Genomic DNA, 27,329 nt, shown 5'->3' with positions numbered 1-27,329 from the left:
AAAGGCATGGCATCTAGGCTAAGGAGGTCATTGTTCCGTTGTATTCAGCATTCATCAGACCTATCATTGAGTACAGTGCCCCCTTTAGTATGTGCATAGCCAAGGACATCCAACAACTGGAACATTTGCAGAGGTTCCTCACTAAAAGAATACAGGGTGTAAGTAAAATGTCCTGTGCAGACCACCTCAAAGCCCCATCCCTGTATTCTGTCTTCTACAGGCTGTTGAGGGGAGATCTATGTCTGGCATACAAGGTATTGTCAGAGCCCACCCTGATGGATCTCCAGCATATCCATAAAACAAACAACACCAGAATTACTCAATCTAAAGACTTAAACATTGCCTGTGATATAAACAGGACTTGCTGGAGAGACAGGCATGTCTCTCATAGACTACCACTTCTCAGGAACAGGCTTTCCATCCATATGAAGCAGATTTCCTTCCTAACCCAGTTCAACTGTGATCTGGACAATTGGATGGGGAACAGGAAATAAAGCCCTTGGTTGACACCTCTGTCTCTAATTAACACACGCAGCCTGCAAATTGTTCATCTCCCAGGTCCCTGGTTATAAATGCTTCACCTCCTAAATCCCTGCTTATACTTATCAAGGGTACCAGAATTTGTCAGATATTTGGAATGCATGATTAAGCTTAGGCCCTTGTGGTCGTTAGCCTAGTAAACATCTATGAACCTATGAATATCAGAGACAGATAAGAGGGAAGGTATTATAATTCACTTAAAAGCTTAACAGAATAACAGGTATTGCATCCCGATACATTTTCTGAACAATAATGAAACTTTAATCAGTGGTATTAATAACTGACTGCAGTCCTCTGTGATTTATGAGAAAATGAACAAGGCAATTAAGATCCGGCAGTTGGAGCAGAAAATGAAGGCTCCAAGCACTTAGTAAGCTGCTTGCTGTAGCCAAGGGTGCAGGTTGCCTACTGAGTGATGCTGAGCAAGTCACTTCATGAGATAGTGCTCCCTAAAAAAGCAGGTTCACCTAATTAATAAAATGACGAAAAAGCGTAGGCCATAGCTAGAGATTTTCCTGAACAATAACACCTATGAACTCTAATGGCTGGTATTATTGACTGTAATCCTCGGTGACTTCCTGGAATGTGTATGAGTTTGGGAGGTTTGCAGTTTGTAAGTTACCTCTGAGAAAAAAAGATGTGAAATTGAGAGGTCTGAAACAACTCGAGGTAAAAGATATAAGACTGAGGAGTCTTAATTGAGTAGTGGAAGTCTTCCTTTTTGTAGGACACATAAACACACAAACACACATGCACGTGCACACACACACACACACACACACACACACACACACACACACACACACACACACACACACACACACACACACACACACAAACTCATCACAGCTTTCCATATGGCAGTATCAAACAGATACACACACACACAATACACACACTGTAGCTTTCCATATGACAATGTTAGTTCCAAAAAAGAAGCTTCTTTCCAATTGATTATAAGCTTTTCACACATTAAAACTGAGTAGCTGAATGGATGAGAGTGAAACTATAAAAACACAGCAACTTAGACATTTTTTTTGTAACTTTTATGGGGCCCCCCAGCCAGTGTACCCAAAGTTAACTTGTACTGCATCCGGTCCTGCTGGTAGGATACTCAAGAACACTGCAAGTGCTGTAGGAAAGTCAACTAGAAAAATGATTAAAGTTAGAAATAAATAAGGGAAAAATCAGGTTTGGAAGAAACATGATATCTTAGGCTTTAATTATCTAAATACAGAGATGAAAGCTAGTGCCAAAAAAGACCAGATTCAGTATGGAAACAATGGCATTATAAATGATAAAGATAACATGGAAGCCTTATTCAGATATCTTAGGAAAGGAAAGGAGGAGGCTAGTTAACAACTGACCTCTCTTAAATTTGGAGGTATGACTTACAGGGAAGGAAACAAAACCGTTACTGTTTTTATTAACTGCTTTGCAGACACACATTTGCAGTCCATCTAAGCTTCAGGTGGACAACAATATCTTAAAGGATAATAATATTTTTACCTTTTCCAAAGAAGAGATGCATGGTCCCTTATAGCAAGTGGATTTTGCAAAAGGATATGGCAGTTCCATAACCAAATGAGACCTGAGAACACTGAGCGATGAAGTTGTAATACCACTAGAATTTATTTCTGATGCCAGTATTAATCAATTTTAGGCACCATCTAAGTGGAAATTAGTCATTATTAAACCCATTTTTAAGGATAAAGGCCCATATAATAATCTAAAACTTACAGAACAGTTAGTTGATTTTCCTATATGGGTAAGGTAATAGAATCACTGGCATTGAGTCATCTATCAGAATTTTGAAGTCTGGGAAAGCACAATGGGTCTATATTTAGCGATCAAATGGAACGTTCATTGAATAGCCAAGTGTTCCTTCCCTTGAAAGGCCAAATGATCGTAAATATGTTCATCGAATGACTATAGTTGGCCAACATCAATGGAACAGAACTAACACGTACTTACCAGTAACGATGGGATAAGGAAACCTACAATTTCCCCACTGTAGTGTGATATCAGAGTTGGTATATATAGCTAGCGGAGGGTGTGGGGGGTACAGCCCCCCCACATAAGGAGGGTCTGGTGTTTGCCAAATCCTTCTGTTGTGGGGGGGGCTGTGCTCCCCACTAATTAACTATACCAACTCTGAGATTGTGCTACAGTGGAGAAAAGGCAGGTTTCCTTATCCTGTTTCCGGTAAGTACGTACTAGCTCCATTCCCTTAATGATGGCTTACTATGACTGTTCAACGAACTTCTGTATGATCATTTGGCATTTTGAGGGAAGAAATTCTTGGTCTGTGTGCGATGAATGGACATTCAATGAACGTTCAGTTCAATCACTAAATGTAGACCCAAGCACAATATAAATCACCATTTTTAACCCAAGGGCAGGTCAGTTATTACTACCACAGAAAACAGCATGCTCTTTGTTATTGTTCATATAGATTTTTCATCTGCTTTTGAAAAAACTAGACCAATGACTGCTGAAAAGCAAGTTATAATAAAAGACTTTTCTGGTAGACTAGTTAGTTGGGCTGTTGTAAGGTTGAGTGAGACAGAAGGGTACACTGATTATGAGTCAAACAGTAGCAATAGGATATGTTAGGTTATGGAGGTAGGCATCCACATGGAATGACTTTGGGTCCCTACCTCTTTAGCATCTAAATCTCGAATATTAACAATGAACTGGATGTATTTTTGCATATATGCACATAATTTAAAATTAGGTACATTGGACTATGATATACTCCAGTCTGATTACATTGTTGTATGGGCTAATGATATTAATATGAAGAATAACGTTAGAAAATCAAATTTATGAACTTTAGGGAGGGTAAAGTCAAATACTGCAATTTATTCAAGGATATGATAATTGAGGAAGGGAAGGTTTTATGGATTTGGGAATATGGGTGGACACAAATTTGACTATGAATACCATATAGATCAAATTTGTAAATAGGATGCATCAAAAATAAATTAAGGAGTTCTGAATTGATAAAAATTATGTGAACATCTTTATGTCACAATAGAATATGGACAATATCTCTGGTTGTGTTTTGAAAATCTTTGAATAGAAAGAGCCCAAAACAAGTTCACTACACTATTTCAAACATAGAGAATATATTTTTATGAAAATAGACTGAATGTTATTACTATCTTCTTTGTATAATATAGGCATGTCAAGGGGATAACTTATCCTGGTCTACAAGGCAATTAGAGTTGTATTCTTATGGGACTGGCTGGGTTTATAGAAAAGAGACATTGCACATTAGGTTAAACTACTAAGAACCTTTAGAAAGCACAGATAAACAATTATCTAGTTCTATGAAAGTGTGGTAAAGGTCTGGAAGTCCTTGCCATCCCATATTAAAACAAGTGAGAAATACAACAGACACTATTTTAGAATCATACAATTTAGAACCTGTCAGATTGTGAGGGCCACAATGTCTAAGCCTTGTACTATTATTATATTGCATATTATACCATGACCACCCCAAAACGTGCACGCTGATTGGCCAGCGTGCCCGTTGTAAATCGAGTTATACTAATGGAAAAAGGTCCGGTCGCCAGGACTTTTTTCCATTAGTATAACTCGTTTTTTAAAACACTGTCTCGCTATGTTAAATGGGTTTAACATAGCGAGACAGCTTTAAAATAAGTAACGGAGATCTCCGTTGCTTATTTTAAAGCTGTCTCGCCATGTTAAACCCATTTAACATAGCGAGACAGTGCTTTAAAAGCAACGGAGAAAGCAAGATCGCCGTTGCTTTTTATTAGTGTTTCGCTATGTTAAATGAGTTTAACATAGCGAGACAGTTTTAAAATAAGCAACGGACATCTCCGTTGCTTATTTTAAACTGTCTCGCCATGTTAAACTCATTTAACATAGCTAAACACTAAAAAGCAATGGAGATCTTGCTTTCTGTTGCTTTTGCCCACAGCTCTGATGTACTGCGAGGGCGCGCAGTACATCAGAACTGCCGCGGATGCCAGACATCTGCGGAAGGGCAGTAAACAGGCATTATACTATGCTATTATTTAAGAAAAGTAATAGTTTCTTTTCTTAAATAATGTCATGGTATAATAGCAATAACCCACTTCTGGGTGTGGGTAATGCTAAATTTACCCACGGTTGGCTTTGTTTGGTCCCTCGGGCTTTGCCCTCGGGACCAAACCATGCCAACCGTGGGTAAATTTAGCATTACCCACACCCAGGCGTGGGTTATTGCTATAATATTCCATGCTAATTTTAATAAATTGTCATCTTTAAACATCCCTTCATCTCAATCTCCAATTAAGTACCATTCAGTAAATGCATTAAAGAGGCAGGCAAATTGTTGCTCATTCAGACATTCATAAAATTCATATGGTCATCTTCTTCTGGAGTAGATGGTAAAGCTCCCTAATTTTAATTATATATAAAGAAAAACACATTTTTCAGATCATTTTGGTTATCTATGCCCATAACATTCCTGCCACAAATCCAAACTATTTTCTATAACTTTGTGAAAGCATACGAAAACAAGTCTGATAAAGGGTGCAGCTTATTTTGTAACATACTCATGAAAGGTCCCTTAACATAGTAAAGGGCTTCCATTTTTGAATCTTGCTTTTCCTTCACTAAATCTAAGAGAAGTCCCATTGTACTCCATCTAAGTCCAAACCTATGCTTCCATTACTATTGTCGAGAATGCGTTCTACAATCCTAACTAATGTGCGAGTCGAACCTACAATCCAAAGTAATGTGCGAGTCGAGCCTACAATCCAAACTAATGTGCGAGTAGAGCCTACAATCCAAAAAGGTGCGAAGCGAGCTATAGAAGATTCTCTGCCTATCCAAACTAACATAACTTTACGCTAACAAAGTGTACTATATCCCTTGTCCATTCACTAAAACATTCTGCCCTGGTTCATATTCCTGAATAATCCTTTTCTCCAAGCACACTCACATATTCATCCTTGAAGGGTAGTCCCATCTCAGATCTATCTGGTCTTTCCAAGCACAATTTAAATAATCAACTGTTTCTTTATGCTGTAATAAATTAGATCACTATTTAAAATGTCTTCTTGTTATAGTATCAGAATGACTAGAAATGTCTAAATCCACCTATAAAGCTTTAGTGTCTGAAAATAAAAGTTTCCCTTATCACCTCAAGACATGACGTCATGAAGAACACACAATTTTTTCAGATTGTATGTTTGGTGCCAAATAAGCAACAAAAAAATAGAGCTTTCTGTGAGTATAGCGTTCAGGAGCAGCATGCCACAGAAACTGGTACAACATCTCAAAGGAGTTACCAAAGTGCAAGACAGCAGCAGCTTTCAAAAGAAAAAAATGAAAACATTGCATCATGATCTGAAGAAAGCAAAAATCATTTCTTTCTTTATCAGATAAATGAGTTGAACCCCACGGGTCAGATTTCAGTAATGACCTAGTTATACTTAAAAATTAAAAAACACACAATGGTAATAGGTAAAACCATAATGAAATGTTATAATCAAAAAATTAATGCTAAGAAGCAGGACACAGCAGACACTTTCACATTAATGACATAAAGAAAGTCCCATACAAGTGAGCACTGAACTATTAGAAATGACATTATTATGCAACATTGTGAGAACATTTAGAGGGGACTTCCTCATTTAAAAAGGGACTGGAACGTCACTTAAATGTAAAGTTTATAACTGTCTTATTCTAGATGGAATCAAATTCCAATGACTAGGTCCCAGGACAGCATAAGCTGTGTAAGTGCTGACCAAAGAGTGTCTTGGAATGACCATACACAGAATGGAATGACCATACACAAAAAAGGGCTTAAATGGCACAGTGACCTAAGGATGTTCATATGTATTAACTTGAAGTGCAGTATAGATGTTAAGAGATGTATCCCTAAACAGATCAGCAGTAATCCCATACTGGAAAGCGTACAATGGTAATGCAACTACAAAAAAGAATATTATAAAGTAGTGATTGATAATTAATAATATTTTATCCGGTGTTTTCTTTACTTCCTGTGGTATTAAGTTATTAATGAAATAACAAGTAGTAAGTTTGTCAAATGTGTTATGCATAACTTTCTAAATGTGAAGAACAAAACTTAACACAGGAACAAGTCATACTCCCAAGTACTTGTGACTAGATACACATGCAGGTAGACTGTCACCATCTGCATTCAGTGTGATGTTCTCTATGGGTCTATATTAGATTATCAAAATCTGAATCCAGTGAACACATCTTCATCAATCCATTTTAATGGAAACCTAAAGTCCTCGAATGATCATTACATCGAAAGTTTTCCTACGGTAAGTAAACGGTGGGCCAACATAATGATCGTATCAAAAAGAAAACATTTAAAACCCACCCTGGTGGGAGACTGTGCCCCTAGACTCCCTTAACTAAATATACCAACTCTGAGATCGCACTACAGTGGAGAAGGGCAAATTCCCAATGATGGCCCACTGATTACCTACCATGAGAAAAACTTTGATGTAACTATCATTTGAGAGTGTCAGGTTTCAATTAAAATCGGTCGATGAGGTGTTTGGTGGATTCAGATTTCGATAATCTGATATAAACCCATTCTCCATATTAAGTTTACCATGAGTACCAAACATCATCGTCTTTTGCTTATGTTAACCCGAAGATCCATAAGTTTCAGGCAATGAATGAACTGTGAATTGCTCTGAGTTTGTCAAAGATTGTTGTCTCAGACTGAGTCTGTCAAAGATTGTTGTCTCAGACTGAGTCTGTCAAAGATCACTATCTCAGACTGAGTCTGTAAAACATTACTGTATGAGATTGAGTCTGTCAAGCATCACTGTTTGAGACTGAGTCCGCCAAACATCACTGTGTGAGACAAAGGCTGTCAAACATCACTGTGTAAGTCTGAGTCTGTCAAACATCACTGTGTAAGTCTGAGTCTGTCAAACATCACTGTGTGAGACTCTGTCAAAGATCACTGTTTGAGACTGAGTCTGTCAAACATCACTGTGTGAGACTGAGTCTGTCAAACATCACTGTGTAAGTCTGAGTCTGTCAAGCATCACTGTTTGAAACTGAGTCTGTCAAACAACATTGTGTGAGACTGTGTCTGTCACAGATCTCTGTGTGAGACTGAGTCTGTCAAACATCACTGTTTGAGACTGAGTCTGTCAAAGATCACTGTGTGAGAGTGAGTCTGTCAAAGATCATTGTGTGAGACTGAGTCTGTCAAAGATCATTTTGTGAGACTGAGTCTGCCAAACATCACTGTGTGAGACTGAGTCTGCCAAACATCACTGTGTGAGACTGAGTCTGTCAAAGATCATTGTGTGAGACTGAGTCTGTTAAAGATCACTGTGTGAGACTGAGTCTGTCAAAGATCATTGTGTGAGACTGAGTCTGTCAAAGATCACTGTGTGAGACTGAGTCTGTCAAAGATCATTGTGTGAGACTGAGTCTGTTAAAGATCTCTGTGTGAGACTGAGTCTGTCAAAGATCATTGTGTGAGACTGAGTCTGTCAAAGATCACTGTGTGAGACTGAGTCTGTCAAAGATCATTGTGTGAGACTGAGTCTGTTAAAGATCTCTGTGTGAGACTGAGTCTGTCAAAGATCTCTGTGTGAGATTGAGTCTGTCAAACATTACTATGTGAGACTGAGTCTGTCAAAGATATCTGTGTGAGATGCTCATATCCCCAGATTATTGGTATATAAATATAGCTTGATTGTCTTGGAATGAATGAGTAACAGAATTAATGAACTGAGTGAAAGGAAGACTCCAGAGAACACTTTCAAATGATGAGTAGGACTACTGCTGTTCCAGAAAAATTCTAAAAAGGTTTCTCTTTTGACTGAAGCATGATCTTTCAAATATACATTGCTCAGTCATAACTGACTCAGAACATCCATCCATCCACAGCCCCCCTTTCTCAGTTTTTGCACATGGGGTTGGGGTGTGACTTCAACAGTGACAATCATCTACAGCCAATGTCTACAGCTGTGGGTGGCAGCCCTACCACAGCTGTTTTTTCAAACTACACACTATCATGCACACTCATACATTTCTGCTATAACCCACCCACAAACAAAACACATTTTTACTCCCATGCCTCTCATGTGGTAAACAAGTCCCCCACACCCCAAACTTATACATACTAAATCCAATCATGCAACACTGAGAAAGAAGGAATGCCATATTACCATTACAGTGGTGTCATACAGCCAAAAATCTCACAGTGCCTAACAATCTAGCCTTTAATTCACAAAGGAAGGTGATTCTGACCATTGTGGGATGTGTTCAGGCAGTTAGAACCTGATCAACTGGCCCTTGATCTTTTGTATGAAAACCTCTAAATGATCTGTTCTGCAGATAGCTAGCAAGCCAATGTGATGTTGAAGATGCAAGGCCATGAACTGAACAGTCACAAAGTAAGGTTGTTCCCTGAATTCAAATACCTTATCAAAAATAACAAGCACCATACAAATGAGCTCACCAACATCCACAGATCAGTAATGGTGTTAATGAGAAACAATAAAAACAGTAGGGGTACAATGCATCCTCTGAAAGCCATGCTGTTGGTCAGGTCTCTAAGCATGTAACTGTGCTATGAACTGCACATTTGCCATCTTTTTCAAGAATTTTGGGAAATGGATATAAAATTAATTATTCATTAACTAAGTAATTTAATTAATTATGGAGATACAAAAAATAGTTTGACATGAAACAATAAAGGAACCTTCCTAAAGCAACAGCAAATTTGAAAACAATGAATGATTTCATAATGCATAGGACAAACTCAGGGCAGTTTTAATGAAGGACAGAAGGACGTATGCTACTGGTTTAATCCAGACTAAGCAATGATCCATTCAATAGTGACTTATACAGAATGAGTTTTTCAAGCTTCCTTTACCCAGCATTAGAGTCCATATTTCTGTGTATGTGCCAAACTTGCTTTTTTACATTAAAGCTGGGCTAGATTCCCATCAACAAAACCACAGCCTTACTGTAAAAGATTTATCATCACACAACTGTATCATTTCAGTGTATTCTGCTGCTCTCTGGTATGAGATCTAATATTATACCACTGTCCATAGAAAATAACCCAGATGAGCACTGGATAACAGCATCAGGTATTGTGCTGTTCCCTTATTCTTGGTAATGACACATAATACATCATAATGTACACTACAGTACATAATACAGCATGAACATTTACTCTTGACTAGTGGGAGTGTTTTCTGCTGTTTCATGCATACCCCATTCCATGAAGAATGTATAATGTTCAAGTGTTTTTAAAAGAAAGGCATGAAGAAACAGCATTACAGAACCTTAGAAAATAATTTATTCTAGGTAACGCAATAGCTCATCGGTTAAAATTTCTGTATCAGTGCTTCAGGATACGGGGTTAAGTTCCAACGTCTGGTTATTCTCCACATGCAGTTAATACCTTCTCCCCACGTCTTCACAGGTTTTCTGTTTGTTCTCTGGTTTCTATCCAGACTCACAAAAGACACTGGTTGATTAGCTACTCTGAAGTGTTCGTACATTTTACATTTAGCCTTGCCTTTTGCTTGTGTGTACCAAATCAAGGCTGAAAAGTGTCTGGAAAAGACTAGCCCATGTACCTGATTAAGAAATAATCATATTGCCAGAGAACAGTGTTGAAACTGTAATAGTCCTCTCAAATTCTTGCAATATCAGAACCATGGGTTCTGACATGAAAAGGGAACCGTCACTATGGGTCTGGCATATTCATAAGTGGACCAGTTTATTACTGTGCAAGACACAAATCCTTGGCATCCTCAGCTATGTCACTTTCTGACTTCCATTTTACCACAGTTCAAGTGTATTTCGTTTCATTTTCCCAGTTCATATATAGTGTGCTTGAACTGAACTGCAATATTATTATATTAATATTTCCCTTGCGTCTTTCTACAATTGACTCTTTATTACTTTTCACTTAACCTTGACTTTGTTTTACTCACCTCAGGTTTTCTGAGCTAAATTCAGATTCTAGGAATCGAAGAAACTGGTCCCTTCCTGCTGGATCTTTTAACGCTTCCTCCAATGAGAATCCCCACCTTCGGACACGCTGTTGGCTTGGCTCTTTGCTAAATGGAAAAATGTAAGGATGATTTTTAAAATACAAAGCACACTTTATCAGTGCAGGCATGCAGAATAATCAAAGTCTACATTAATACCAAATATATTTTTACAATATCAGCACATTTGAAGTAACAAAAAAACTGTTGGCAAAAAGATGCAAAATGCTGTAATTTCCTATGAATAATTTAGCTGAATAAGAAAATCCATACATTTTATGTTCTTTCTGTTAGTAGCACAGTTTGACCTTTTAACACTTCATTTCTTTTTTTTTTTTTTGTTAAAATAATTTTATTATTTTTTTCCAAATAAAATAATAATAAGCTTTTACAGTTCAAGCAGGAATAAATTTTGATGAACTATCTACAAAATGTACAAATGGCCCCAAACCAAATATGAAAAAAGGAAAAACAAGCTGAAATACACAAACAAAGTTACACATTGTTAGAATAGGTCGTTTTACTTCTTCTCCACTTAAGTAGGTAAAATTGTGTCTGTTTTAAGTGTCTCAATAAGGGAGAGAACTTTCTCCCAAGGATTATTAATCCATTCCTTAGGAAAGATTATCATTTCCTTGACTCTGATTTCTAACAGTGCTACATCTTTCACTAGGGTTAGAAAATTGTCAACATTTGGAATGGAGGAGGATTTCCATTTTCTTGTGATGCATTTCTTAGTAACTGTCATTGTAGTCCAAAGAAGATAAAGGTCTTTGTTTTTCATAACAATAGTTTCATTTATATTCAGAAGAATTAATGACTTACAAAATAAAGGAATCTGTAAAAATGGCTTGTAGAAATTCACCAATATCTTCCCAAAATTTCTTAATGTGAGTACATTCATACATAATATGAGACCAATCAGCGTTATATTTTGAAGAAAATCTCCAACATGTTATGTCATTAGAATTGTTGAATCTAGCAATTTTGTTGGGTGTATAGAAAGCTCTATGCAGAAACTTCCATGAAAAGAATTTCCAAATCTGTATATTGGAGGTTAATTTAATAGAATATGATAGACTAGTTTTATTCTCATTTGTTAACAATAAAGGATGTTCTTTAGTAATAAAATTACAAAACTTGTGATTAGGATTGGCTTTGTAATTAATAATGATTTTATATACTTTTGAAGTTAAATTTGTCCAATTAAAATCTCTATATATTACTTCATGTAAGAAAAATATGAGTTTAGATATGGATTTAAAGGAAGAGTTATCTATTGTTCTGCATAAATCATGTGCATAGGGAAGTACACTGCTAAGAACTAACCAGTCTGAATTTGATAAATCAAATGTATTAATTACCTGACGTACATCCTTGACTATCAAGGTTTCCATACATTGGTACCAGCATGTAAAATGTTTTGTTTTCCATGTATTGAGTATTTATATGAATGCTATTGAAAAAGTTTTTTGTAATTTTAAGGGGAATTAATAACTGTAACCATAGTTTAATATCAATATTATTATTTACAAAACACCTGAAAGTGTTGTAAATATAATTTATATAATTTAGATTAGTGGGTTTAGTAGAATTATATTGCAAATTAATACAGATAATATGCCAACGTTCATAGGTTCATAGGTTCATACTAGCCTATGAACCTATGAACCTATTCTAAGTCAGAAAGTTAATTTCTCCCATTTCCCAAGGTCTAATATGATTTAAGAAAGCTATTCTATTTTTTTTTTTGGGTATCAAAGAAAATTTATAAGGTTTTTATTTATTTTAACACTTCATTTCTCTTAACATGATTTAATTTTATTTGTATTAAAACAGAGCTATGTACAATATGCTGTTTTGAAAACAATTGCAATTGTATGATTTAACATCAGGGGCACATTACTATGTTAACCACTATGGCTGAAAGGCCCAACGTTGTGTACCAAAGAGTAACAGACGAGTATAGTAAGTCACTTCCTACTTATTGCAGTACCTGGCAACACCCAGTACAAGCTGAAGGAAACAACAATATGCAGATGCCTCAGGTGCTAAAAAGCACAAGAGCTGTTGAAATAGTATTATGGTTCCAACGATTCCTGACCCCACCAGGCTGTGCCTACATAAGTAAGTAGTGTATACTGACAGGATCCCACTCTGTGGATACATGTTTATTTGTTAAAATGTATAAATCCATGGGGTCTGCCCCATAAAAACACTGCAGTGTCACTAACTGAGTCATCAAAACTGCAATAAACAATCAATACAGGATTATGATAATATTGTCAAAGCTGCCAAACAGATGGAGATGCAACTTACTCAAAAACCTGCACCCATTACATGGTTAGAAAAAGGATATCCAGAACCTGTACTTTGTACAATATCCACACAAGAGCTGTGAGACTTCAACTGTAAACACAACAAAAGGGTACAAATTCAATGACTTCAGTGCCAACATGTATTTTATACCTGCGAAGGTGATGTATTTGCATTATTTTTCACTGTGAAGGAAAGCTAGGGCAGTCCTTTTAATATTGATTTAATAAGGATTGTCATGCACTGGGTAATGCATGAGTGGGGATAGGGATCCTCAGATCTTGCTATAGTATGCAGTAATCTATATGGATCAAGATTAATGTGTAAAACAAGAGCAACTCTGTCTGTCTTATAATGGGAGTTTGGCCACTGCCAAACACTGCTTTGAAAGTGATTCAGTACTCAGAAAAAGAAACATAACAATGTTTTTTTGTACATTAGATGGATTTGTGATCTGTACTGTGCTTCATATGGCCTCAAACTTTGTTACTGTTGTGTTTGAAATTGCAGTTGGCATTGGGAATATTTCTAAAAAAAAAAAAAAACACAGAAAGCTGCATCACATTTTTTCTTGTTTTTGCTGAATATTTCAGAAGTAGAGATCTCATTTAGAAATTGACTGTTGAGAAGCACTCTTATGTTTTTTGTTTTACACAATTTAAGTCATTTGCTTAAGAATAATTGTTAACTGACTACAGGTTTTTGAAAGAAGGCTGCAGTTTAACTCAGAATAATAAGGATATTAGAAGAATGTGTCCTTCCATCTACTGTCATCCAACACAGGGCAATTTCTCTACCTACGTCCTCCTCACTGAGGATCCTTCATCCACCTACCTCCTTCTGCCCATGGTCATCATCCACCTACTCCCTCCCTGCCCAGGGTGATCCCACCTACTCCCTCATGCCTAGGGTGGTTCCCCCCACCCACCTACTCCTCCTCTGCCCAGAGTGATCCCCCCAATTCCTCCTCCTTGCCCTGGATGATTCCCCCCCCACCCCCCCCCCCCCTGCCAGGGTGATTCTCTAACCTACTCCCCGCCTGCCCAGGGTGATCCCTCCACCTACAATCCCTGTCCAGGATCATTTCTCCACCACAGACACCCTCACTAATCTGATGCTGAACTAACTTCACTCTCCATAAGACGTAAGCTCGTTGTAATCTGTCCTGCTAATAACTCTTCTTCCATCACAACCTTTTCTGCAGCCTTTTTATCTTCTCCATAGCAAACAAATCCTGAAACTTTCACTTAAAAATATCCAGCAGCAATGATTTCTTGTAGCTTGAGAAAAACGCAGCTATAATTAGAGCTCAAATGGTAAATATTTACAGTGAAGCAGCTTCTACATGTCATGTTCAGCTGCTTTACATGGAAAGTGGCAAGTTAAACAAAATAAGGTAAAAGATGACAAATGCAACATTTAATGTGATCGGATATTGGTTGTAGTGATGCAAAAACAAAGTAACTCAGGAAAATAGTACAGCAAATGCCGTGTGACACTGAATTATATGGACGTACCATTTGATCTACGTTACCGCCAATAGGTAGCAAGCCACTGTGTCAAGCGGAGGAATGCTTGTCTGTTTATAAGGTGTGCTACTTCCACTAGTACCAAATGTGCTCATTCATAGGTTAGGTTAGGTATTCGGCTAGCTGCCCTTGAGGGCCATTTTAAGCCTGGCCAATTTCTCTCAAAGGTGAGAATCAGACCCTGTTCCTTGTGTCTGTGAGGCAAACACCCTAACCATTATACCAAACCTCAACCCTTTGTTTAGAAGATGATGTCAAAAATACTGAACAACTCACGCCTCATGGTCATTTTATGGGCTAAAAATACTTACCTTTTTTCTATATGTTTTATTGAATTTTAAAAGTATTGATGAAATACAATACAAATTATATCAGCTGAAATCATACAATTCAAAAATTACTCTTTTATAACCTCTCTTTAATAGTCTAACAAACACAACACAAAGCTGTGTGCAGCATACATGTGGTGTATCAAATTAATAATCTAACTTTCTAACTAAATTTTAGATTTAACTATATTATACATACGCACATATATCTACATCAGTCTATCTATCCTCACTGTCATGTATAAATGTTTATCTCAATTAAAATTTTTAGCTATATCATTTCACTGAGTGCCTTTGTTTATTTTCTTTAGTAAAAAAAATGCTATTTATTCCAATATTTATATTGCCTTTTGTTCTTAAACAAATCCCACTAATTTCTTTTTTACAAACAATAGTTGCATTGATCAGTTTTGAAGAGGGAGAAGACAGACCCCAAGAGTCAGAGAGCATATTTCTTCCAGAGGTCTGTGCTTCAGTGACATGATAAAGCTGCATAGAGTAATGGGTATTTTATTATCCTGTCTCTGACTTGAACACTGTGCTCTTACAGGTAACCACACTAGTGTTCCTCTAACCATTCACGCATTGTAGTTACACAGGCACTTACAAACACATACACAAGCACAAACACACACATCAACACTCACGCATACATACAGACTTACACACACATCAACACTCATGCATGCGTGCACACACACACACACACACACACACACACACACACACACACACACACACACACACACACACACACACAGACACACACACACACACACACACACCTTTGCAATACTTACTTCCTGTGGGACTAAGAGCTTTAACTTTTTTATTCCATCTCCAAAAAGTGGCATTCTCAGAGTTATTCATCTTTTCAATACTATATGAGGTATAAAAAGGCCTATTTAAAAAAATCTCACGTAAATCTTTCCAAAATAAGGAAGTAGTCCTACTAGCTGATACCAATATTATATTCTTATCCATTTCAGAAAAAAAAAAACAGGTAATTTGTTTGATTTAAAAACTTTCAATATGAGTCTAGACTAATGTTTCTATGAACTGGGATTATTTTATACAAATCTGACACTGATTAATTACTTGATATAACTTGCTGTAAATATTTTTATAAATAAGGTTAATTCACTAACACAGCAGCTAATCTTCTGGGTCAAAGATATATACTTATACAATATTTTATATAAAAACCCTACATAATTTGCTTGCTTAAGGGCTCTGGTTATACTAAGACAGCTCTGTACACTTAGCTTCTCTTTCCAGGTTAGAATCTGGTGCTTAAGTCTGAGAAGATATGCATTGTGAGACATGTCTAAGAGAAACATTTAAATCTGTTACTTATAATTTAAAATGGTGACTGCAGTGATGAAAAGTGGCAATTGATACAAACATGCCACTGTCTAGTCCATATAAACATTAGTGTAATTAATGCCAAAGCTATCACACAAATTATTTATAGAAAGGTCACTTACATGTAGATTACTGGTAGCTTACAATGAATTTCACCTGCTGAATAAAATTAAAAGAGGATACCACCTGGGTGTAACACGTAAAATTAATCCATTCTGTGGAAATGGGTGGAAAGTGTGATTTTTTACTTTCAATTTTTGAAAGTAGATAGGCTCACCAATTATTATCATTACTGCTATCAGTTCATCAGTGTATTCCAGATAAAGGATAATGTTTAAAATGCATTTAAAAGTAACTACTTCAGCAAATGTTTTGTCTTACAGTTTGCTCTTAGATGTACATCAGGATATTAAATGCCAATATTGTGAGTCAGACTAGATGACTGCTGACATGTACACACTGACTTGTACGAACTCAAGTGAGAGTATATTTGTAATGGTGAAGTATGGTGTATTGCATACATTTTGTTGAACTGAAAGTGTGCACAAGTGTTTTGTGACTGTGGAGTGAGGGATGGGCTGATGTGTGTGTGTGTGTGTGTGTGTGTGTGTGTGTGTGTGTGTGTGTGTGTGTGTGTGTGAGACTGTGTCTGTAAAGCTCTGAACAGTCATCATGCCCTTTTTTCAAGGCAATGATAGTGTAAGAAATTAGCAGTCTCACAGCTGACCTTCATCTGGGCCTGATGTGTTCTTGTTATTATTTATTCTTGAACTGTGGTATCAGTTACCATGATGCAGCCCATTGTCTCTTGGGAATATACTGGCGACTGACACTATAACACTTGTACAGGTAGTGTATAAGTATGGCTTGCTTTCTTGGAAACTGTAGACTACCAGGTACCTTGAAAGATTGTTTCCTGGTCAGCGTTGCTTTACTTCTAGCAGACCATAGGCAGCAGTAGCATTTTGGTTTAAAAGTACTGCACATTCACAAAAACTGCAGCCTCCACAAGTATGGAATATCTACACTGATCCTTTTCATTCACCAAAAAGACCACAGTGTTCCACTGCTGAGTCAGCTGCTATATGCCTTTCCCTGGATTCCATGGAAACAGCTTTAGTCTCTAGTAAATCATCTCGAGTACATACTGCTTCTTCATGAAATTTACATTTGCCTAATTTGTTTTGGCATGTTTGTGGGTTATTTCCTAAGCTATGTATAACTGATGATTTTTAAACACCAACTGAAGGGAAACATTAAGTATTACAGAAAACAATCATAGCCAGGATAAAAACTTTATTATAAAAATCATCAAAATATTCGTAGTACCTCAAACGAAGTTCTGGTACTCTCTGGAAAACCTTTGGTTGAGGAGCTTATATATATATCCATATTAAGTAGCCCCCACACCCCCCAACTTAAATATACCAAGTCTGAGATTGCACCACAGTGGAGCAAATGGCAAAAGTCCTGAAAACGGCCCAGTGATTTTTTTTTCCCCTGGGAAAAAATTGCTGTTCTGTGTCTTCGATATTTAGTGGTTTCGCCTTTCAGTGTTCGATAAAAGAGCATTCACTCTTTTTACCTTTCGACTACGTAATATATATATATATATATATATATATATATATATATATATATATATATATATATATGTGTGTTTTTTTTAATATATATATATATATATATATATATATATATATATATATATATAAAAAAACATTAATTATTTTAGGCACAGAGTCTTTGAGGCTTACTAATTTGGGATGGCGGCTTGTAACCTCCTTCCCTCTACTGTCTAAACTCTACTCTTAATGGCAATTCAGATGTTTTTATGCTAAGGATTTTTGGATGTGATTATATCTCTCTTAGTTTATGCCTACAGACTCCCTGCCAAGTGCATTGCACATTATACAACCCTCCAGGGTTCATTGCTTTCTGAATGAGTCACAAAAGTGGTGTCCAAGGTCCTGGCCCAAATGCCCATCCACCAATATTTGGATTTTTTTATAATCTGACTACATGCAACTCAACTTGAAAATAGAGTGTTCAGAAATAAGCTAATTTGGCCCCTTGATACCTAGTACAGCATCTTAATATTTTAACCTTAAACCACAGTTTAGCATGTTAAGACTTCTAATACTCCTGCTTCTAGTGTTATGTTTACTCACTTCCTGCACTTGACTTATCCCTACACCCCCCCATTCCATAACATATCTTATATACACACATTCACAGCAACTAAGCTGTAAGGCAGATGACAAATTTGTTAACATTGATAAACGGCATAAAACAAATGTATCTCAAACAGCACGCATTATTAGAAATGATGCTTAATTTACCTACTAAAGTCAGCCAAAGCTATATTTCATTTTTCCAGTTAAGCAACAATAACCTGATCAATGACTACTGAAAATACAAATTATACAGACACCTGTGTGGAGATCGCCACTCTAACCCATGTCCCACACCTCCATACTTTGTTTAGTGGCTCTACCACATCAACAATGTGGACTGATAATTCTGCCCTCAAATTGTCACGTATCAGCAGCCTGAACATATATAATATAACAACTGAACTCTGTCATGGATTAAGTACTATTCCCCAGATATGCTGGAAAAAATGGAAACATGCTTAAACGTATATTTAAACAATACTGAAATGAAGCAATATCCACTACTTGGACATGAGTGAAAAGGAGCAGGAGGGATAGCGATCTTGAAAACACAACCTCACTGTTACTTTGTTTGACCAACAACACCACTGAAAACGCAAATCAGCTGTAGCTACCCCAAACCTGGGCTAGCGGTGGTTATTGCCTCATGCTTCGATAGACCACTTGAATATGCCCCATTCAATATAAATGGCTCCCGACAAATAGGTTCAAAGGTCAACACTAGGCTAACTGCTCTGAAAGGCTATTTTAGGCTTAGCCAATAACCTGAAGTCAGAATCAAATCCTGTACCTTGAGTCTATGATGTGAAGACCTTAACCATTATGTCAACCCCACCCAATCATTCTGAAATAATATAACACCTGAAATCATCACCCTGGATAACTTATACACAATCTGAGCTAATGCCACAGATTATTTCTCACACAGGCAAACAGTGAATAGCAATGCTCAAAGATGTACTCCCATTGACTGTGTGCATAATGTTTCAGGTGGGGAATCAGTTATAGACTAGATTCCAACTGCAGACTAGATTCTAAAGCTTCATGTAGGGAATCAGTTGCAGACTGGATTCCCACTGCAGACTAGATTCTAAAGCTTCATGTAGGGAATCAATTACAGACTGGATTCCCACTGCAGACTAGCTTCTAAAGCTTCAGGTAGGGAATCAGTTATATACTGGATTCCCACTGCAGACTAGATTCTAAAGCTGCAGGTAGGGAATCAATTACAGACTGGATTCCCACTGCAGACTAGATCCTAAAGCTGCAGGTAGGTAATCTATTACAGAATGGATTCCCACTGCAGACTACAATCTAAACTTCTGGTAGGGAATTAAGTAGATTCTATCTTCATTACCAAACAAGAATAAGACAGCATAATGACTGATTCTATTACTGACGTATTCCACATATGCTGTCCAGGGACATTTGCAAATATCATTCACTCCCACACAAACTTTAATACATAAGAGTAAGAAGAACACGAGGAGTTTATCACAGTACTAACACGAAGACCACTCTCTAACTTCTCCTAGGTATGAGCTACAGTATTTCACTGCTTCTCCGTAGAAGTCATAGTGCATGTTACACTAAGAATTCATACCCAACCAAATATGTGGAATACTTCTGCAGTAATTTGCTAATGTTTTAAAATGTACCTTAGCACTACAGCATTCAGTACATAAACTCCCAAACAGTATTTTCCCCCCATCAGGAAACACTTTGCTCATCCAATTCCTATACAAAATTTGTGGTTTCTTACATTGACATCACCGAGGAAAAAGCAAGGAAGTTTAACCTCAGTAATGCAGGCAGAGGCAAAGCATCTGTTGTGTCCATAGACTTTAACTGACACATAACGGCGCATATGTGACGGTGCCTCATTAAAGCCTATGGATGTAGCTCACATCACAACTGGAAAAGCTACATTTTTGGGCCATGGTTTAATACAAAGTTTATGAAGCTTTTTATTAAAAAACAGCCCAAAAAAGTAAGGAAGAGCAAGCCAGAAAATACTTTGCAGCACTTGACTCATTGAATGCCGTGATGTATACAGAAATATCAGCAAATCACTTTAAAGTGACTCTCTCTGAAATATTAAGTTGTTAGCTGAAAATACCAGTATGATCTGTTTTAGAAACTGTACAAATAAATCCATTCTATAGAAGTGTAAATGAGTTTTGGAACATTCTAGAAATATTTTCCCCAATAATCGCACATTTTTCTGATCTGCATGACCATCTTCGACAAACGCAACACCTTCTTTCTGCTCATCACAATTAAGTGGTTTTACTACTAAACAAACTAAAATCTTATGGCTCTCCTGATGTATATGTCATATTAGTAAATAGCTTTGCATTTGTGTGCTACAAATCTAACCTGTACAATTATAGCCCCCTTCAGTCACATTATGACTGAGTGGTATGTGCCACGTTTCTGTAAACATGCAACAACTGTTCCATGCTACAAAGATGAGCGGTCATGCAGACATTCCTTTGGAATTGTAATATTACCCTCACCTTTAACCAAATGACTTGAAAACAGTTATCCATAAGACTTATATAATTTATAGTAAAACACAATATATTTTCAACATGTCCTTATATGGAAACAGATCTAACCTTGGAAACACATGCTTAACTACAATAACTAATTTCATGTCTAGTGAATTAACTAGGACTGGACTGTTTACAGCAATGCTTTAGATATTTCAAAGGCTTTCGGCACGATGAACCATTGTATTGTTATATACCATGTAAAGACTTATCAGCAGTAGACATTCTCAGAATATAAATGACTTCAGTTGTTGTTTTGCAAGATAAAGCATCAAACAGGAATCAGCAATGCCTCTCACTATATATATGGTTACTGCAGTTTTATGAGTTTGTATAATTTGCTGTTTTATCTTTTCAATTTTTGAGAATAATGAAAAGTACTCATGGCAAGGGGACACCCTAACCCAGTGCACAGATAATGATACGAGGCTGCACTCATCAAATGGCATACCCTAACCCAGTGCACAGATGACACGAGGCTGTGCTCATCAAGTGGCATACCCTAATTCAGCGCACAGATAATGACACAAGGCTGTGCTCTTCAAATAGCATACCGTTATTCAGTGCACAGATAATGACTCGAGGCTGTGCTATTCAAGTGGCATACCCTAATTCAGCACACAGATAATGACACAAGACTGTGCTTATCAAATGGTATAACCTAATTTAGTGCACAGATTATGAGATGAGGCTGTGCTCATCAAATGGCATATCCTAATTCAGAGCACAGATAGTCACACGAGGCTGTGCTCATCAAATGGCATACCCTAATTCAGCGCACAGATTATCACACAAGGCTGTGTTCATCAAATGGCATATCCTAATTTAGAGCACAGATGACAGGCTATGCTTATCAAATGGCATACCCTAACTTAGTGCAATGATAATGAGATGAGGCTGTGCTCATAAAATGGCATACCCCAATAAAGCACACAGATAATGACTCGAAGGTGTGCTCATCAAATAGCATACCCTAATTCAGCGCACAGATAATGACTCGAGGCTGTGCTCATCAAATTGCATACCCTAATTCAGCGCAAAGTCAATGACTCAAGGCTGTGCTAATCAATTGACATAACCTAATTCAGTGCACAGATAATGACTCGAGGCTGTGCTCATCAAATTGCATACCCTAATTCAGCACACATATGACACAAGGCTGTGCTCACCAAATGGCATACCCCAATAAAACACACAGATAATGACTCAAGGCTATTTTTATCAAAAGACATACCCTAAATCAGCGCACAGATAATGACAAGAGGATATGCTTATCAAATCGCATTCCCTAATTCAGCACGCAGATAATGACACGAGGTTGTGGTCATCAAAAGGCATACCCTAATTCAGCACACAGATGACACGAGGCTGTGCTCATCAAATGGCATACCCCAATAAAGCACACAGATAATGACTCGAGGCTGTGATCATCAAATGGCATACCCTAATTCAGCGACAGATAATGACTCGAGGCTGTGCTTATCAAATTGCATAACCTAATTCACCGCAAAGACAATGACTCAAGGCTGTGCTAATCAATTGGCATAACCTAACTAAATGCACAGATAATGACTTGAGGCTTTATTCATCAAATGGCATACCATAATTCAGCACACAGATAATGACTCAAGGCTGTGCTCATCAAATGGCATACCCTAATTCAGAGCACAGATAGTGACACGAAGCTGTGCTCATCAAATGGCATACCCTAATTCAGTGCACAGATAGTGACACAAGGCTGTGCTCATCAGGAGGCATACCCTAATTCAGCACACAGATAATGAGGGTCTATATTAGAACACTGAATATTTAACAGTTCGAATCACTAAAGGTCGAACTTTAGTGATGGAACTGTTAAAACATCAAATTTTCAAAAAAAAGTAAAATAAAAACACACAAAAAAAAACTAAACGATGTAGGGAGGGGGGGTAAGCCCCCCTGCACCCCCCATACCCCCCGCTACTTCAATTTACTAACTTCGAGACTGCATTATATTGAAGTAAATGGAAATCTCCCCTTATGGAGACTTCCATTTACTTGTTCGATGTTCTGCAGTTTCGCTATTCTTGTGTCAACAATGTTTGATTCAACACTGTCAGCTTTTGAGAATTATAGATCTGATAATGATATGAGGCTGTGTTCATCAAATGGCATACCCTAATTCAGAGCACAGATAATGATTCAAGGCTGTGCTCATCAAATTGCATACCCTAATTCAGTGCACAGATAATGAGACAAGGCTGTGCTCATCAAATGGCATATACTAACTCAGCGCACAGATTATGATATGAGGCTGCGCTCATCAAATGGCACACCCTAATTCAACACACAGATAATGACACGAGCTGTATTCATCAAATGGCATACCCTATTTCAGTGCACAGATAATGATTCGAGGCTGTGCTCCTCAATTGGCATACCCTAATTCAACACACAGATAATGACATGAGCTGTATTCATCAAATGGCATACCCTAATTCAGTGCACAGATAATGATTCGAGGCTGTGCTCATCAATTGGCATACCCTAATTCAGAGCACAGATAATCACATGAGGCTGTGCTCAATAAATGTTATTCCCTAATTCAGCGCACAGATAATGCCATGAGGCTGTGCGCATCAAGTGGCATACCATAATTCAGCTCACCCATAATGATACGAGGCTTCTTCTTCTTCTTTCGGCTTTTTCCTGGTTAGGGGTCGCCACAGCGGATTACCTTTCCACTCATCATTGGCAGTGGAGTTTTATGGTGTCATGTTGCCAGCCCAGTGCCCACCCTTCCACAGAAGGCACACACACACTCACTCCTAAGGCCAATTTAGAATGTCCAATCCACCTGCAGCATGTCTTTGGGATGTGGGAGGAAACTGGAGCACCCGGAGGAAACCCACGCGACCACAGGGAGGACATGCAGACTACACACAGAAGGCACCCCAGCCATGGATCAAACCGGAGAACCTCTTGCTGTGAGGTGACAATGCTAACCACTGCACCACTGTGGCCGCCCTCATAATGATACGAGGCTATGCTAACCAAATCGCAAATCCTAATTCAGCACACAGATAATAACACAAGGCTGTGTTCATCAAATGGCATTACCCCAATAGAGCACACCGATAATTGTTCGAGGCTGTGCTCATCAATTGGCATACCCTAATTCAGTGCACATATAATGACACGAGGCTGTGCTCATCAAAGGGCATTCCCTAATTTAGTGCAAAGATAATTACTCGAGTCTGTGCTCATCAAATGGCATACCCTAATTCAGAGCAGAGATAGTGACATGAGGCTGTGCTCATCAAATGGCATACCCTAATTCAGCACACAGATAATGAGTCGATGCTGTGTTCTTTAAATGATATAACCTAATTCAGCACACATATAATGACATGAGGCTGTATTCATCAGATGGCATACCCTAATTTAGCGCACAGATAATTACACGAGGCTGTGCTCATCAAATGGTATACCGTAATTCAGCGCACCGATAATGACACGGGGCTGTGCTCATCAAATGACATACCCCAATAGAGCACACAGATAATTGTTCGAGACTGTGCTCATCAATTGGCATACCCTAATTCAGTGCACATATAATGACACGAGGCTGTGCTCATCAAAGGGCATTCCCTAAGTCAGCGCACAGATAATTATTCACGGCTGTGTTCATCAAATGGCATACCCTAAATCAGCACACAGATAATTATGCAAGGCTGTGCGCATCAGTTGGCAAACCGTAATTCAGTGCACAGATGATGAGACGAGGCTGTGCTCATCAAATGGCATACCCTAATTCAGAGCAAAACCAAATGCTGTGCACATGGGTACTGCACGGCTGGAAAGTACCATTCAACAAACACAATTGGCCAGCAATATTAGCAGTCAAAATACAATCCAGAATCGATAGTGAATAAATATGACTTTATTTTAATTTATAAACAGACTGGTTTCAGCAAATTCATGCCTTCTTCAGTGTTAGACAAACGGACATACAGAACATAAATGATTATACATATTTATACATCCTGCTAACCAATGAAAACACTGGTATGCTCCTGTCATTCATGAATAATGCATGAAATGGCAGAACTATAACAGAGACCAAGGCAACTATTGAGACCTGTACTAGGATATCATAAAAACATGTAAAATATACTTGATCTACAAAAGTGGCAGCATATGAAAAAAGATAAATATATGCACTTATACCAACCACTTAAACATATAATAATTATTTTAGCACTATATATATACCCATATATGTAAAGTATAAATATTTTAACACACAAATAAGATCCCAACTAATGAAAACCCAACTATGACATGCATAGTTGTAAACCAGAAGAACTAACATATGTTAATCCTCATAAAAAATGTGGTAATTAAAATATTAGCAGGTATATTAAATCAATAGTGAAAGTAAGAGAACTATACTATACCTGACACAACTGATGTCAATCAATACTGTAGGGATATGTCATTCCCCATAAAAAATTGTGGTTATAAGTGGTCATTAAGTCCAGGTGGAAAAAGTGCACCTAGAGTGATTATCCAATATTTCTCCTTGTGATTCAGTATGCTGTGCCAACCTTGAGGATTACTGCGATCACCAACTATTCGGTCAATAATCATAAAGGTGAACTGTGCTTGTGGATGTAATAAAACATGTCGGTATAGAGCATTTGTATCCTTCTTATTTTTGATATCACTTCGATGTTCATTGATGCATGTCCTGAGTGGTCTGGAGGTCTGGCCAACATAAAACGCTGCACAACGGCATGAAGCCAGATAGACCACCCAGTCACTACTACAATTACCAAAGATTTTGCAATCAAAGACCTTACTGGTATTGCGACTGGAGAACTGCTTAGACTTATTGATTTGTTTGCAAGAGCCGCAATGGCCACACGGAAAGGTGCCCAATAGTTCATGTCCCGAAATTGTAAGCTGCTTGTAAATTGCTCCCCCACTACCAATGTGTTTGTAATGAGATAACAAGGAGCCCAATGTTTTGCCTTTTCTATATGAGAATTGGCACTCATCTCCCAAGATAGATCTAAGCTGTTCATTGGCCAATAGGATATTCCAATGCTTATTTATAATGTCCCTAATAACATTATAATTCCTTCCATATGTAGTAATAAATCTTGTTATGGTAGTTCTGGAATCTACAAAAGGAATCTTGTAGTCCAGTAGTGTATCCCTATTCGTTTCAGAGGAGCGTGTCCATGCCCTGGCAATATCCTGAGGTTTGTACCCTCTGCTAACAAATCTACAACATAAATCCAGACTGGCTACATCATAGTCTGATTTGGTGGAACTGAGGCGTTTCATTCGCATAAATTGTGATACTGGGATATTTCTGATGGTATGGCATGGGTGCATGCTTGAAGCATGTAGTAAAGTGTTGTATTGAGGGTATTTGCGATACACTCTGGTTGCCAAAGTATGGTCCTGATTTCTGGAAATAGTAACATCCAGAAAGTTAATAGTTTCCAAATCAAAATTGATAGAGAATTCAATGCCCCAGATATTATCATTCAAATAGTCAACAAATTCTTTCAAATACCCAACAACCGCACGCCATACCATCCAACAATCATCCAGGTACCTATGCCAAATATCCATTTCCACCAAATAGATGTTATGGGATGAATCGTAGATCATACATTCTTCAAAGAATGCCATAAACAGGTCGGCATATATGGGAGCAAAAGATACTCCCATAGCCGTACCCCGAAGTTGCCAGTAGCATTGGCCTTGAAAATAAAAAACATTTTTCTTAAGTACATGTTCTGACATACAAATTAGTAAAGTATTGAACCCAGGTGAATATAATCCAGCCCTCTCTAACCAATATTTGAGAGCTTGTAATCCAGCCCAGTGTGGAATGCTGGTATATAAGGCTTTGACATCCAATGAACACATTATCCATTCTGGCTCCAATTGTGTGTCCTCAATGATTTTAAGGAACTGTGTTGTATCCTGTAATCTAGCCCGGACTAAACCCAAAAGAGGTTTAAGATATTGTGTCAAAAAGGCCGACAAAGATTCAGTCAAGGATCCAATACCCAAAACTATTGGTCTACCAGGAGGATTAGTTAATGATTTGTGGATTTTGGGTAATAAATATAAAATCTGCTTACGTGGGTCCTTAACTGAAAGGTGTGTAACACAATTCTTACTGATAATATTCTCCTCACATGCTAAATTCAAGAACAAATCAATTTCCTTCTTGAAGTTAGGGGTTGGGTCAATGGCCATATTCATATAACATGCTGTATTAGACAACTGGGATAAGCCTTCATTAAGGTAATCACTCATGTTCTGGACAACAACCGCCCCACCTTTATCTGCGGGTAAAATAACAATGTCTCTGTTGTTATGTAACTGTTGAAGAGCTATATTCTCCTGCTGAGAAAGGTTGTGTCCTAACATGGTGTGTTCATGATTTTGAAGATGTAAATCCTTAAAGACAGACTGC

General features: G+C 37.6%; 1 protein-coding gene across 3 annotated transcripts in view; it reads right to left on the bottom strand.

The window, feature by feature from the left end:
- The window catches only part of RGS6 (regulator of G protein signaling 6), a 2,564,457-nt gene that overhangs the window by 285,757 nt on the left and 2,251,371 nt on the right, over positions 1-27,329 (bottom strand). For all 3 annotated transcript variants that reach the window (XM_044074660.1, XM_044074661.1, XM_044074662.1), the window contains exon 14: positions 10,518-10,643. In XM_044074660.1, coding sequence (XP_043930595.1) covers positions 10,518-10,643 — 126 coding nt within the window. The remainder of the gene's footprint in view (positions 1-10,517; positions 10,644-27,329) is intronic.

Source organism: Protopterus annectens, chromosome 6.part0 (genome assembly GCF_019279795.1).
Source record: "Protopterus annectens isolate FY-2018-M chromosome 6.part0, PAN1.0, whole genome shotgun sequence".
NCBI lineage: Eukaryota > Metazoa > Chordata > Ceratodontiformes > Protopteridae > Protopterus > Protopterus annectens.
This window is presented reverse-complemented; position numbering and strand designations above follow the sequence as displayed.